This window comes from Thunnus albacares, chromosome 13 (assembly GCF_914725855.1).
Source record: "Thunnus albacares chromosome 13, fThuAlb1.1, whole genome shotgun sequence".
Taxonomy (NCBI): Eukaryota; Metazoa; Chordata; class Actinopteri; order Scombriformes; family Scombridae; genus Thunnus; species Thunnus albacares.
The window spans coordinates 6,267,415-6,283,724 of record NC_058118.1 but is presented as its reverse complement, the minus strand read 5'-3'; the positions used below and the strand labels follow the sequence as shown (position 1 = coordinate 6,283,724).

General features: G+C 43.4%; 1 protein-coding gene across 1 annotated transcript in view; it reads right to left on the bottom strand.

Moving 5' to 3' along the window:
- Positions 1–2,512: 2,512 nt before the first annotated feature.
- The window catches only part of zzef1 (zinc finger, ZZ-type with EF hand domain 1), a 34,681-nt gene continuing 20,883 nt past the window's right edge, over positions 2,513–16,310 (bottom strand). The window contains exons 52-54 of the mRNA XM_044370618.1: positions 16,046–16,196; positions 13,521–13,592; positions 2,513–5,010 (exon numbers count right to left, since the gene is read on the bottom strand). Coding sequence (XP_044226553.1) covers positions 4,930–5,010; positions 13,521–13,592; positions 16,046–16,196 — 304 coding nt within the window. The 3' untranslated portion in view covers positions 2,513–4,929. The remainder of the gene's footprint in view (positions 5,011–13,520; positions 13,593–16,045; positions 16,197–16,310) is intronic.

The window sequence follows — 16,310 nt, the reverse complement described above, 5'->3', positions numbered from 1 at the left end:
TCTCAACGGGTTATTTAAACTACCCAATTATCCCTGATCCTCAGGAGAGGTGACCCACACTGGCCTCCTGTCCCAGGAGGGTGAGAGGAAGTAGGTCTCATTATGAAAAGGTGGAGGTGGGTTTTCCTCCAGTGTGGCAGCAGTTTCATCTGTGGGCTCAGAAGGGGTCAAAGGTGCACAAGGAACGGACAAGAAAAGGTTGGGTAATGACCAGAGAGGAGACATGGCACAAACTAGTGAACCCAGACACTGATGCAATAACAGAGCAAAAGAGTGCGAGACGGTTTAGTAAACTTTGTACCAACAGACACACAGTATAAATGGGGTAATTCACTTCAGCAAAATCCTTTTGAAGTAATTTTTCTTTTCTGCAGATTGGACGAAAGCTTGGTTGAATCTCGACAAATAATCTATTCATTAAAAAGGCTACAGAGTAACTACAGTGATGTAGAATTGTACCCCAGAGTTTGTCAGTACACCGTGACATCACTGTTGGGTGTGGTTGCAGGTGCAACAGAGCACACCTCTGACCAGACACAGAGGTGAAACAGACTGGAAACTTTCATCTGTTTAGTTAAGAAAGTTAGTTTAGGTTTTCACTTTAAAGATAAAATGAAATAAAATATACTCAGTATTTGTATATTTTGTCTAATAGACAGAGAAACTGTAATTTATATTTTTGAAATGATGCTGACATTATAAAGCTTACTGGAATGAATTCAGACACTTTATCTATAATTAAATAATAATTAAATTTTCAACTTCTGATATTATACTGTACATCAAATCTACAGAATTATCAATATTTTTTTCACATTATTACACATTTTATTTGAGCAAAAATTGACTATATAAATATATATGTAAAGAGACTTTGGGTGCAATGGTGTGTAGAATGTATATTATGTTTTTATACTACCTGAACTGCTGCAATGTTTTTATTATTGTTGGACAAAAATGTTAAAGTGACAGTGGGCGCAAACATAAGCAGCATCCCACTGTGGATGCTTAAAAAAGGATTGTTAGATTAAAAATATAAAGACAAAGAGTGGAGCTTTTAGGATGAGCTTTGCACTGGTGGCAGCATCAGACATAGTGACCACGCATGAAGAAGCATTTGTCGGTGTGCCTCAGAAATGACGCAAACAACACACTTAGCATATGTCTGGTGACAGCAAAGATCCCTTGAAGGGGGGAAGGAAGGAAACTCCACAGCAGGAGAGAACGACGATGAAGATGATTCAAATGAGGGGGTGGAGGGTGGCGGTGGGGGGGGGCAGCGTACAAATTTAGGGATGCGGGTAGGAGGGTGGTGTGTTGCTAAAGGCCACATTTTGGAAAACATTAAATATCTGATTCATTTGATACTCATGGTGGTTTGTGATTCATAAGTGTAAACAGCTGACGGAGACGATCATGAGAGGCGAAGGAGGTCTGAGGCATAATGTTGCTGTCGTGCTCGGTGCACATGGGCTCAGTGGATCTTTTTGTTGTTTTTTTTTTTTTTTTTACTTCATTTCAGTGGTGGAGGTTATTACTGCAGTCTGTGTACGCCACCACATCTACTGTCTTTAAGGTTGGTGCTTCCATCATTCTTTAATGCTTGACACATGGACTGACTTTGCAGTGGTCCTCTCCGCAGTGATATCCTGCAGACAGTCTAATAAGTAAGTTCAGAAAATGATATGACTTTACCGTAATGAAAGACAAGGAAAAGACCATTTTCACAATGTTCCTACAATCAAAAATTTCCAGTCTGAACACACTGTCACCCACCTTTTACCAGGGCATCCCCGCATCGTGAGGACATTATAGTTTAAGCGTTTTCTCTTTACCTTCTTTTCACCTTGAGTAAATGAGAGCACTTGGAACCTAGGTGAACAATGAAAAGACGCAGGAGACAGAGCGGAGAGAAGAGGAGCAGGAGGAGGAGGGAGGCAGGAGAGCTGACTCACTCCGGTGTGGGGGCTCCGGTGGTGCAGAGGGGCACTGAATCATCTGGAGCCTTATTGAATATTTCCTCCATTTGATGTCATTATCGCCCCAGTGATCATCACTCCCATCATCAGCGCTGGCCCTGAGACTCCATATTACGGGCAGGGGTAGAGGTAGAGGAGGCAGACCAGGAAGCTGAGGGTCTTTTGAGGTAAAAAGCCAGTCTGCAAGAAGGGAGTGAATAAACAGGAAAAGACAAAAAGCAGAGAAGAGGACAGAGTTTAAGATGACAGAGAGGAGTGTTCTAGTTGAATATGTGGGGATGTGTATGATAAAGTGTAAGAGGTGTACCTGTTTTCTTTGAGGTAAAAAGGCAAAGAAGCAGTGTGAAAGAGAACTATTGATGGTGCAGGATCGCTGGGCGAGCCTGTCCATGCTCGCCCCGAGTACAGTACCTGCTAGGAGTGAGTGTGTGGGCTCTAATCAATGCCGACTGTGTGATCAATACTGTATTTGTTACTGCACAGAAATTCTCTGTTGAGCCTACACATAAAAAAAGATGACAGCAGAACTGAGGTCATATTTAAGTCATTTCTATTTTTATTAGAAATGGATCACATTTCAACCCAAGCAGTACTTTTTTTTAACCTTCAATGTGCCATGCATACAAAATCAGAATCAAAGTGTCCATCTGTTAGTGCCCAATAAAGTTTATACTTGTAAGGGGTTGATATCAAAGTCTTTCTTCTGTGCAATTATTCACAGATATGTACATTCAAATTAGTCAGCCTTGTATCACGCATCCGCACAAAACGAAACAAAAATTTAAAAGTAAAAAGTTACAAAACAACTTCAAATTAAACAATATATTTCTCTTTTAAAATAGAATTAATAACTATTCCAATAACATGAGTTAAATTATGATTGCTTCATTATTAACCATAGGCACATCGTAGATATGTGAGGCGTGGTACAAGCCAAAATGGAGGCCGTGTAAATCTTCCTGTCTCACTGCAGCTGATGTTTGTGTAAACAAAATCACCAAGCTATCCTACGGCCCTTGTAGGACCACTTCAAAAATAAAAAGTAAAAAAAAAAAAAAAACAACAACAAAAAAAAGAGAACTATGTCTTAAAGTTTCCTCTGCTCCAGTTTCTCACAGGGTAGCTATGCGATATGTGATAAACTGAGAAGGAACTCTTCCAGGAGCTCTTTCAGAGATGTTTCATGGCTCACAATGATTGGTTTCTTTGGTATAAACCACCACATGACTTCCTACAACAACAAAGAATCTCTTCATCTGAAATGAACACAGTAATGATTGGAACAAAACTGCCACCTGCTCGCTTTCTTTGAAACTGGTTTTTAGATTTGTCAAAATACAAAACTTGATGCCTTCTTTTAACATGAAAGTGCATGTGACTGATCTCTGTGGATTTGGCTACAGGTGGATCACGCCTTGTATAAAACGTGGGGTGAGTATGATGTGATTGAAAGTCACATTGAACATTTAAGGAAGTGTCACACCGAATATCTGTGGATTACAAAATATGAGGTAATTAACTATTCAGTATTAAAAGAATCAGACTTTCTCAGCTTAACAAATATGACGTGATACTGGTGAATGAGTGGGATAATGTGTCTACTTTGCAGTCACGGTTACATCACTGGATCATCTTCAATTCTTAGCATTGACAGTCAATTCAGGAAAGACTGTCCATCTGTGTGTTTGTGGTAAACAGCAGTGTTTACTCTGTTATACATAGCATTCATTACGATACACAATGTACGGGGACATAAATGTGATACACTGTGATTTCTGATGCTGCTTTTCTTTCACTGCCATGAAAAATAAATCAGGACCCTCATTAACTTTAACTTAATTATACATATGGATAAAAAAATAATAATAGTCAATAAATAAATCAGTGGATAAAACTGAAGGCCTTTAAGAGATTCAGGGTTTCTTTTTTGCTGTTGTTCATTTTCATGAACATCATTTGACATCATAATGGTCTTTCATTCATTTACTAGAAATGGAGTGAAAATACAACGAATTGGTAAGAGTGACATGGAGGAATGCATTGCAATAGTATGTTATCACAGTTTTCCCTCAGCTGTAATGGTAATCCTCATCCTATGCAAAGTCTATGGCTATTATGAATATCATCTTTATCCCGTTCAGCCTGATCACAGTTGCGAATCAGATACGAGTTTTGGATATCTACGATGATATACTGATCCTACTTTTCAACAAGAACCCTAAAAAATACCATCATCTATTTCCATTTTCTGAAAAGGATATAAGGAAGGAAGACGGGGAGAAGGTGAGTAAGAAGAAATGAAGGGTAGATTAAAGGAAAAGAAAAGGAGAGGAATGAGCTTGTAGGTCAGTACTTTCTCCCTGTGGTGACTAATGAGACTCCACTGTCCTGGACAGTATTTTTAGGATGCTCTACATGTCCACTGAGACATATAAGTTGCCAAGGTGACCTGTTTTCACCATGATCAACTACGTAACCCAGAGTGGCTGTTGTTTAGGACAAAAAAAAGGCAGGAAAAAAAGGAATATACTTCCCCTTGAAAGTCGTGAATTTGGCACACTTCATGTCCTTTAGCACGGCATCTTCAAGTAAAAAGTTATCCTCAAATTTAAAAAAAAAAAAAGAAAAAAATAGAAAAAACAAAATAGACCCCGCAATTGTTCCTGTTCCAGTGAATGCACATGCTGATATATTGGATTCACCTAAGGCAAAAAGGATTGTGAGTAAGTGTGAAAAGTGCTCTTTGAGTCCCCCTCCACAGCTCAGGTCCGGAGTACTGCAGAGAGTTACTGGTATGGAGGGTGGGGGGGGGGTGTCCTGTTTGAAGGAAAGCACTGGATGGTTAGGGAGGTTTTTCTCCCTCACCTCTTCCTTCCTTCTTCAAAGTGATCCAGCTGAGTCAGGATGTGTCCCCTACAGGCTGCTCCCCTCCTTTCTCTCTGTGGATCTCTCACGGGGACATGTTGAGTAGCTTAGTAGATTTATTGGGGTAATTGATAGCCAGGCTGATGGCAGCGATGTTCTTCAGAGCCTTCACAATAAAAAAGAAAGTGCATCAGTATGTGAATGAAATACAGAAGGAGAGGCGCAGGGAGAACAAAATCGAGCAGAGTGCATATGTAAGTTATACAATGAGATATCAGAATCCTGTGTTGCGTGTTGAGTGACGATAAAGAGACAAATTGAGGCTGTGAATTTAGGGGATGACTAGATTAGATGACTAAACTGATGATACAAGGAGTTTACGTCAATGTATTTAATAACTGAAGTGTTTAACAGATTGTACTCCCCTTCAATGTTTTTGTTCTCTCCACTGACATTTGTTCACCACTATGACAACTACTGACCAGAACATCATGAACTTGGATTTGGCTTTCCATAGAACTATTTCATATGGTTTTGGGTTCTCCTGTTTTGTGGCATTTGACCAGTATGCCACTATCTCAAATTCTCCTTTTGATCAACAATTTGGTCCAAGACCAAGTCTAACAAACTAATTTAAATTTCAATTCAGTTAACAGTGGAGTCCCCAGAGAATGAATCCTCATGTCTTTGCTGATCTCCTGACAAGAGTTAAAACAATTATCAGAAAAATAATCAACTATTTGGTGATGGAATAAACGTTTTTGTCACCTATCCCATATAAAAAAATAGTGAAAAAATGCCAAAAAGTTTCCAGTTGCAGTTCCTCCAAAGTGAGGAATTGATGCTTTCCTTTGTTTTATATCAATTTAAATAATTTCTGATTATTAGTTGCACAAAACATGTTTCAGATGGACATTTTTTAATGCACTAAACAATGAATCGAAAAAAATAAATCAACACTGATAACAATAATGAATAGTTAACTTGTAGCCCTACCCCTGACCTTTCCTTTAGCATCACTGTCAGACTAGAGGTACCACTTATACACCACTAATAATCTATTTGACATGAAATTACCATGACATTTCCTAAACAAATTCAATTTCCCTAGAGGATGAACTCTTTTCATCTTTGATACTCTATGAACTCTCCTCTTGCCCCTCCTTCAGGCCAAAATGACAACTTTGCACAAAAGATCTACACAATTTTGTATTGTGGGCTGTAATGGCATAACATTACATAGAAGTTGTCTTTTGTCTCACCATAGGTGTCTCCCTTGTCTCCCTTGTGTGCCCTCAACAGAAGTCTTTTATTGCATTACACCAGCCAATTGGCTGCCCTTGATGATGCGTATGTCATAGGAGGCTACCTGCCCTCCCCCTATATAAAGGGCTGACATACTGTCATTCACCATTCAAAAACCTCTTCTCACTTCACAGAAGCTAGTACCCACAACAGAATAGCCACTCTGGAGCTTAGCTAAACTGTTCACAGATACGAGCACCTACCCCAGTCGCCAAACACTTTGCTCTCGGTTGTTGTTCAGTTCGTATGGCGGCTTGAGCTCCACCGTGACCAAGCAGCAGCTCGAGCACAGCAGCCAGCTAGAGGCAATTCTAGCTGTCTGTGTCCAGCTAGCGGTTGGAGTAGCAATACCCCTCACCAGCCAAGCCAAGAGTAGCAATACTCCCCACTTGCTAGGTAGCCATATCTAACACAGTTGGCCCTGCAGAGTAGCAGTACTTCAAAGGGGTAGTGCTAACACCAGCTACATGGAGCACCATTACGATTTCCCCATACAAGCAACAGAAAAGAAGCAATATTTTTCACCAAACTCACTAGCTGAACAGTAGCAATACTATGCTTTATATCATGTTCCACTCCTGGCTTCACAGCTAGTGTGCGTAACTGTACACTGCCACCCATAGCTGTCTATACAACTCAGCTAACAAGAAGCTTATTAGTTAGCACACATGTAGTTAGGTAACCATTGCTACATCACAGATACTGTTGATCCCTACCACAGACGACAAGCCGCAGGCATGAGCCTGTCCATGTGGTAATGAAATACCGCAATGGGACGCACCCAATGTGCACATCCTGTCTGGGACTGCAACATGCTAGGGCAGCTCTAGCCTCACTCCTTGAGAGTATATCCACTGTGCCCAGTTCTCCCTCAAGCTGCTTCATCGAAGGCTTGCCCGTCAGGCTATTCTGTCGGGGGGGATCCCCCCTTGGCAGTAACAGAAACGCTGTAGGAACAGCCAGAACTCGCTGTTTGCCTGGAGAAATGCACCGCTGAAGGAGCGAGCTGGGGCGACCAGCTGGATGCTCTTCACCCCCTCCCACAAGAGCTGAAGGAGGACTGCCATGTGGCAAACATATACACCGCAAAGCAAGCAGTTCCCGTATACATACAGGAACAGACATCAAGTCACATGGGATCACAACTCCTCCCTAACACCATCAAGTCGGGCTGCAAAGCCTTACCCATGGCAGTGGAATGGAACAGGGAAGCTTCGTCCTCCGCTATACTGTATATATATATATACAGGACATATGTAAATGCTCCGCTGCGAAGCTCAATATCCTATGGCCCACTGTGCAAATGGAGACAACTACATCTCGCTGTCATGGGAAAAAGCTGTCCAATGTAAGAAGATCGGGAAACAGCTCCCTCCCATCTTGCATGAACTCCTGGATGAGCTGGCTGCTACATGGCGAGTCAAGCCATAAGCCCCTTTCAGAAATGCAATGCAACCCTGAAGTTATACAGACATTACCTGGAGGAGCTGTATGTGTGAACGCAAATGTCCGAATCAGTCAGACCGGACACTAAACAGACTTTATCCTGCTGCGTCTGACACAGACAATCTCCTGTAGTGTGCTACATGTATGAAAGGGCAACTCTGGACATTGTCTGGACTTCATATGTGAAAATGGCTACACAGAGACAAGCACCCCATACCCAGTGGCTCACTGCTTGACTGGGAGGAGATGGAGGCGCAGGGGTTGCATCATATGCCACAGGTGGAACTGGTTGTGGCCTGTCATCTTCACCTCAAGGATCCTATGTCGGCGTCAGGGTCCTCCCTGCCCTCCAAAACTGACCGCTTTCAGTCTAGCCCGACGAACAAGAGCTACAAAGCATCCGCCATCACTGTCCAGGCCCTGAATGCATCTTCATTCCTAATGGGTTAACAGGTGGAGCTGGAGGAAGAGATGACAGCTAAGCTGGACGCAAAATTGTGGCATTGCTACCAACCACTGCCTACACCTCAATAAAGTGGCGGTCCAGGCCACAAGCAGAGCAATGCACTTGATGGAGCTGCAAGAAAGAGCCAGGTGGTTAAATCTCACCTAGGGAGAAAGATCTCCTGGATATGCCAGCAACTCAAGCTGGCCCCCGAGAGGGTCAGCAGGCTCCTCGACTCAGGGAGGGGAGGAGGAAGGCGCCATTCCTATTCCATCACCTGTCCTAACCCCCCTTCAAACTCCGTTTGGGAGCATGGTGAGTCAGACCAGTTCACTGCAGCGTGTACAGCAGGGGCCAGCTCCCAGTTCCCAGGGAGAAGAAGAGACAGAGTTCCGTCAGTGGTTCCTGTCAGTGGACCACTCACGTCTCACAAGCACTTCTCTTTATCACACCGCAATAAAGTTGTCCCAACTGTCTTCTAGGTGAAATGCCGAGGGCACAGTTAATATTAAAAAGAAAAAGAATACTGTTGAAAAACAAATTAATCTCCCCCATCAACCCACCAGGGAGAGCATCGTCTCCCCCTGGTGAAGGGGAGAGTACGAGGGCCAGGCCACAGATGAGGCATCGCCAGGTGTTGCCTCAAGAGGGTGCCATTACACCATTGGCGAATTGGCCAGCCAGCCCCCTTTCAGTAAGAAAGTTAGAGTGGACGGCATACAGAAAATCAGAATGGGTGTTAAAAACGATAGACAGGGGTTATAGACTGCAATTAGCCATCGTTCCACCTCATTTCAAGGGAATAATTTATTCTCAGGCCATAAGAATAGTTCTGCCTGGTCGCAACCCTAACGGGTTTATTTCAACATACTTCCTAATCCCGAAGAAGGGAGGGCGAGGCATAAAAGCTATTCTAGACCTCAGGGCCTTGAACAGATATCTCAGAAAATACAAATTTAGAAGGTTGACACGCGCGTCCCTTCTGCATTTTGTGTGCCCAAGAGATTGGTTGATGTCAATCGACCTGAAAGATGCATATTTCCACATTCCCATATACCCCCCCACACAGGAAATACTTATGGTTTGCCTTTCAGAGGGTTTCTTATGAGTATTGGGTTCTCCCTTTTGGCCTGTCACTCAGCCAGAGGGTGTTTGGAAAATGCACTGAAGCAGCATTAGCCCTGGTGAAAGAGAGGGGCATATGTGTGGCTACATACTTAGATGGCTCATAGCGGCCTCCTCGCCACAAGAGACGGATGCCCACACAAAAATGCTTGTAGAGCACATAGAAAGACTAGGTTTCAGGAGAATGTGGAGAAGTGAGTGTAATGTCCTGACTCAGGGGATTTCATTCATAAGACTATCTCTGGACTCCTGCCTGTCACGAGCCGCTCTCACACTGGAGAGTGACATCACTCACAGCGTGTCTGAGTCATTTCCGCATGGGACAATTGGTCTCACTTAGACTGTGTCTGCATGTGGCTACTGGGGCTGATGGCTTCAGCTCTGGTAGTTGTCCCACTGGGCCGTTTATGTATGAGGGGAATTCAGCATTGAGTGGCCTCACGTGGGCTTGATCCACAGCGACAAAGGCGCTGCAAGCTGAGAGTCTTCGCATCTTGCACTGTAGTGCTACGTCATTGGAAGAACCCCGGGTTTCTCTCACAGGGAGTTCCACTGGGAGTAACACATCAGGAGAGTGGTCACAGCAGACGCGTCTCTGACGGGACCTACGAAGGCAGGTCAGTGAATGGCAGGTGGAGCACACCACCACACTCTATTCACATGATTTATCTGGAACTAATGGCTGTGGATCTGGTTCTACGATACTTCCTTCCCCTTCTGGAGGGCCACCGCATATTAGTCTGGTCAGACAACACCACAGTGGTGTCATACATCAACAAGCAGGGGGGACTCAGGTCTACCAGACCAGACACACTAGCACAAAGACGGATTGTATGGAGTTATGCCCATTTTCAGTCTCTGAGAGCAATTCATGTACCGGGGGTTTTGAACTTGGGGGCAGATTTGCTCACAAGAGGCAACTTTATGCAGAGTGGAGGCTATACCTAGATGTGTTCTACTTTATGCTTTTCCTCCATTCGCTCTGCTATTGCAGACTCTAGCGAGAGCAGGCAAGGAGGGTCTCTAATTTTGATAGCCCCGCATTGGTCAGGGAAGCATTGGTTAGTTGACATAATACAAATCCTGTGCCGTGAGATGGACCCAATACTCCTCCACAGATATCTGTCGTCTCAGGCGTGGGGAGTATTCCACCCTTACTCAGAGAGACTGGCTCTTTGGGTTTGGCCCCTGAGCGGTCTAATTTGACAGCAGTAGGGCTTCCTCAGAATGTTAATGATACGATTCAAAGCGCCAGAGCCCTGTCCACTAGGTCACTCTATGATTCCAAGTGGTGAGTGTTTGAGGACTGGTGCAGGCTGGATGAAGTGATTCCTTTTCAGTGTTCAGTATTGATGATTCTGTCATTTTCGCAGAGTTTGTTGGAAAAAGGAAAAGCGTTTTCCACTATCAAAGCTTATCTATAGCTGCTATCTTGACTTGCCATGTGGGCTTTGACCATCACAAAGTGGGTCAACACCCGCTGGTGTGTCACTTTTATGAAGGGTGCATGTAGGAAATTGCCTTTGTTGAGATCAATGGCATCATCATGGGATCTGCCTAATGTCCTGGAAACTATCTGACAGACACCTTTTGAACCCCTAGAGCAGGTGGATATGAAAATGGTGTCTTTAAAGACTGTACTGCTAATTGCCCTAACCTCTGCAAAGAGTGGGTGAAATTCATGCTCTTATCTGTAAATGATGCTTGCCTGCACCTTGCGCCTGACAGTTTGAGTGTGTGTCCACATCGTAACCCAGCCTTTATTCCTAAAGTGGTAGGTCCTTGCTGAAATCTTTCAACCTCCCCGCCATTTGTTTCTACAGAACAGGAACAGCTACATAATCTGTCTCCTGTCCAGACTATACAGATATATGTGGAACAGAGAATTTCAGGGCAAAATCTCACAGGGGAAAGCCGGTTTCAAAACAGCGGCTTTCCCAATGGACAGTGGGGACTATTGCTCTTGCTTACTAGCAGAGGCTTACATCCTCCAGCGGGTTTGCAGGCACACTCTTCTAGAGGTTTGGTATCATCATGGGCACTTTTCAGGGGACATCTGTGTGGCCACTAGCTGGTCTACACCTCTTACTTATGCTAGGTTCTACAGCCTAGATGTTACAGCACCCTTATTGGCTTACTCAGTACTGAGTGTGGGGGTAACTGATAGTGAGGACTACGAGAATAAGCCTGATGCTAGGGCTGTTTCCTATAATGGGCTCATGAAACAATCCGGGAGTCAGTATATCCCATAGAGAGACGCATAACGAACGCTATGAAAGAGAACTTTAGGTTATTTACATAACCCTGGTTCTCTGAGGAGCATCAGTGAGTGTTTCACCGGACCATCCTCCTTGCTGGTGTGAAGTGATGAAGAGGTGGGTTAAGTTTGAATGGTAAATGAAATATCAGCCCTTTATATAGGGGGCGGGCTGGTGGCCTCCTATGACATACACGTCATCAAGGCCAGCCAATTGGCTGGTGTAATGCAATGAAAGACTTCTGTTGTTCCATAGTGAGAAACTCACTCATGCTACTTAGAGAACCAGCGTTATGGCTGATTAACATTAGCTTCCTTGCTGGAGGGATATTTGTTTCCCAGGTAATGTATCAAATACAGCTGCTGTACCAATAAATGATTAAGTTAAGCTATGCAAACCTACATCATTTACAAGATGACAAAGACTTTTGGTAATGCCAGGATGCAATTTTAAAGCAGCCTCAATTTGTTTTTTTGCTATTGTGAGGGCAGCAGAACAAGCTGTAAACACGACATTGACATATTATTACCCCATAAAGCAAACACAAGACTATTTATACATCCAGCAGACATGGTGCACCATTAGCATTCATTTCAAGTCTTGTTTCAAGTACAATACTCATCCTTTTGTTAGATTGGTTTTGGTCTCATTCCACTGAGGGAAATATCTACGTCTTTACCAGCTAAATGCTAACTTTGCCTGTTTGCAGCTTGGTGCTGAACAGGTAGTGTACAATGGGTTTATCAGAGCTTGTTTGCTGAAAACAGCTGCCTGCTGACACCAAAAAAACAGAGAACCAAAACAGTGAAGTTGCAGGTTAGAAAGCCGAAACAATGAGCTGAAAGACACTAAAACACTCCATAGAGCTGATGGAAACTGTAGAGTCGGGTTATACAAGGTACCTCTTCCACATTACACATCATCATTTGATTCATTGTTAATATAAAAATATTTATAAGTGCCACTTTAATTTAATGAACATTATATGATTGATCTGTTAACTCAGTGGTACTTAAATTTTTCGTTATCTCCTAAAAAAGTTTGCCGCAAAACAGACCAAATTTATTTATGTTTAGGATTGAGGATAAATATGCCCCTTCTGCACATTCCCTCTTATTGTTCAATAATTTGTCATTTTTTAACACTGTAAAATTCCTGCTTCTTAAAAGTACTCTACTTGAGGTGATTTCCTTGAATCTGAGAATTCCAACACAGCTCCAGGTAATGCACCGACACACAGCAGTACTTGCTGATTCAGCTGTTAACACGCTCAGATGGTTTAGTGGGCAATTCCTTTGCAAATGGCATATCAAAAACACAGGTATCTTACACTGTTAACCATATTTAATTGAGTGAACAACTGTAAAAATACTCGAGGAGACTAGAGGAGGTAAAGCCTTCAAGAGAACTGCTTGCAAAAAATACAGTCAACTTTAGTCAAACTTAATTCTTTGGATTGCTTTGAAACATTTTTCCAGCTCTTTGAAACTGAACCTCGGCCAATTTTCTCCAAGACTGTACATCATTGTTATAATAGGTATGACTACTGCCAAGTCACCTATGGTTTTGTTTTCAACCTGACAGGTATTAGGTAACTGCTCAACAGAACCACCTACAATGTTTTTTCACCCCCCACCCACCCCCCTCCCTTCTGGCTCCTCTGCTGTGTTACGGGGTCTACAGGACTCGCTCCGCCACAAATGCTAATGGACTATAATTACCAAATACATTAGTCCTGAGTGCAGCCCACATGCATTCAAAACAAGTGGAAGGGGGTGCCGCAGGAACTGCTGGGTGTCAACAGCTTGGTGATGAACAAGAAAAAGAGACTCCAGCAGTGAGCTGACTCATAGCAACTGAAAACTGCTCAATCAATGGGACTGTGTGGTTAAGAAGGAGAGTTGCATAATATCACAACACTTCAGGGTGCATGGACAACTTCTTGCTATTATCATCCATGGCAGGTAGCAAATCACAACTGAAAACATCAAGTGCATATTGGTGACCAGAGAGAGCCTAGCTGAATGGATGACTGAATTTAGATGCAAAACGTCATCAAGATATTATGTTAAAACAAAAAAGGAGTAAAGGTCTTACCATTGCAGTGTGATTGAGGAGCTGCTCATCAGTAGTCATGGCTAACAAGTACTCCTGGAGGATACCCTGTGCCTGGAAAACACATCACAGGTTGGTAACAAGGTCAACTTCTGCCGCATTCCAAAAATGCAGCGTGCACAGAAACACAGATAATCTCACAGGCCAGATAACTGTCAAAGAAACTTCCCGAGACATACTACCCTAAGAGGTTACATAAGGGATACATTCAGTTATAAATGAGGCCTGGTTCCCTTACCACTCTTCATCTCCATCTCAGCATCAAACTGAACTGTGGAATGTTGGAAAAATCATTCAAAATTATAAACAAACTGAAGAGCGCTTCCACTAAAGTCCTACGGGAGAGACGTACCTCAGGTTACATAAGCACAAGGAGGTGGGGAACACAGATAAGACTACATAGAGGCTAAATGGGCTGAGTTTGGCCAAATGGAGCTTTTACAGTGCTGAAGACACAGTCCAGAGCCCTGGCCCACCATCCATCTCATAGCACCCCAAATGTTTATGCTGGGGAACATCCTAGGACGATTTGTACAGTCAGTAGTGCATGACATACCGTTTTGATTTCTAAATATAACTTTCACTTCCTGGGGTAGAGAGTTCATTGAATCTCAGTGGACCTGGCCATGAACTCTGTGTGCGTGTGAAGAATGAGGACTGAAGCTGAAATGTGAACAGCACCTGCTACTTAGCCTTTCAAATATGCTGGTTCAAGGCTCAGATCTAATACGGCCACAGAGGAATACATTGTGTGTCCAGTCGCTCGTTAGCTTCCCATGATTTTACAGTAGTGTCAACATGAAGCTGTATGTCATCACTGCAGTTAAGCTCATATGTCAACATGACATGAGAGTCACCAACTTAAGTCTACTACACTAATCCTTACTTTTTAGGAAGATAGTGACTGATGGTGTGCCATGTTGTAGGTAGAGCAATGACACTTACAGCTCTCAAAGAGGTTTTGTAAATTGTGATTTTTCCCCGTTTTATCAGCCTCAGAACAGTCCTGCCTAGGAAGTTGGCTCATCATAAAATCCAGATAAATGCAGATGTGAAGCAGTCCTGAAATAGTGTAGTTACAACATATCCAATCTAGATGGTGCACAGCAGAGTTGTTGGTCTAACCTTGTTATGAATACACACCACATCCACCACTCACTGTGACAGCTGCCGCAAGCAGTAGCAGGTTTGTATTTTTTCAAAGACCAACAAAGCATTTTGCTGTTTAGTGAATGAATATGCACGCCCTTGTGTAAAGCATTTCCATTAAAGTAGGCCTATCTCTAATTTCAGACTATTTCAAGTTGAGGAGCTGGAGGTGAAAAACTATTGCAGAAAACACATCTGAGTGGTGTTGCTAAAAGACAGGTAATGCTCTATGATGATACTCTGCTGGATGGAGGTGCTGCAGCGTGTGCCTGAAGGGCATCCCAGGCAAAATGGCTCAGTGCTGCTACTGCCCCCCAATGTTTGTTGACACGTACTGCTCCACCTGACCATTTCATTCTCCCTCACATACAACAACACTCAGTGGGTACAGATGGGAGCATGAAATCCTTCCTCAGTGACAAGTCGACTGATGTAATTTTATTGTCAGATCAGCAGCCTCAGGCCTCGCCGGCTAGACCTGAAGGTCTAGGAAGGCAGTGCTTTGCAGGGACTGTCTTGTTCAATCGCGTCTACAGATGGGAAACTCCTGGCTGACGGCATGCTCATAATCCTTGAGATTTCTCTTAATTAATAATTCAACACAGTTGAGAGAGAGAGAGAGAGAGAGAGAGAGAGAGAGAGAGAGAGAGAGAGAGAGAGAGAGAGAGAGAGAGAGAGAGAGAGAGAGAGAGAGAGAGAGAGAGAGAGAGAGAGAGAGAGAGAGAGAGAGAGAGAGAGAGAGAGAGAGAAGAGAGAGCGAAAGAGCCCATACACATCACAAAATGGATAGCATCTCTTCCTCTCCCAATCAGTCTGCAGGGAGCCAGTGTGGCACTGTGCTTCTGGCAGATGGCAGGGCTGGGCTTTGGCCCCGAGCCCAGCAGAAAGCAGGTGGGACGAGGAAAAACATGCTCATCTCACAGAGAAACGGATAAAGACAGAGAGAGACAGAGGCAAAGAATAAAGTGTTGAGTAAATTTTACTCTCACTATTACATTCAAATTACCTCATACTGAATATTTTATCAAAAGAAAAGAAAACAGACTAGAAGTCTCAAAGGAAGGCAGACTAAAACATGGTTTCTACACAACCAACCTTGTTGAATCTGTTTGATATTTAACCTACAAAGTCAATAACGCAGTCATCACAGCACAAATACCAACACTACAAAATAAATACCTAAAATGTCACTTAGCCACACCTCCAGCTTTAACAACAATGTCTATACATTATCAGATGTGGCCTGTTTTGTTTATCTGACCTGCATGCTTTTCTTGGTGTGTGTGTGTGTGTGTGTGTGTGTGTGTGTGTGTGTGTGTGTGTGTGCGTGTGTGTGTGTGTGTGCGTGCGTCACTCACGATGGCACGGGCCTCTGCGATGAAGAAGAGTTCAGTGAGCGCTCTGTGTAGAGGCAGCAGCACAGTGATACTGGTGGGATCCTGGCTCAGGCTGTTTTCCATAGACATAAAGAGCTGCCACAGAGGTCGCAGCAGCGTCAGCTCACAGGCTCTGGAGTGCACACGAATCAATAGTTAGACAGACCCACAGATGTACACAGGCAAAACACGACAATAGAGAGTTTGATTTTGAGAAAAGCAAACTAAAGCTGCGGCTGAAACAGAA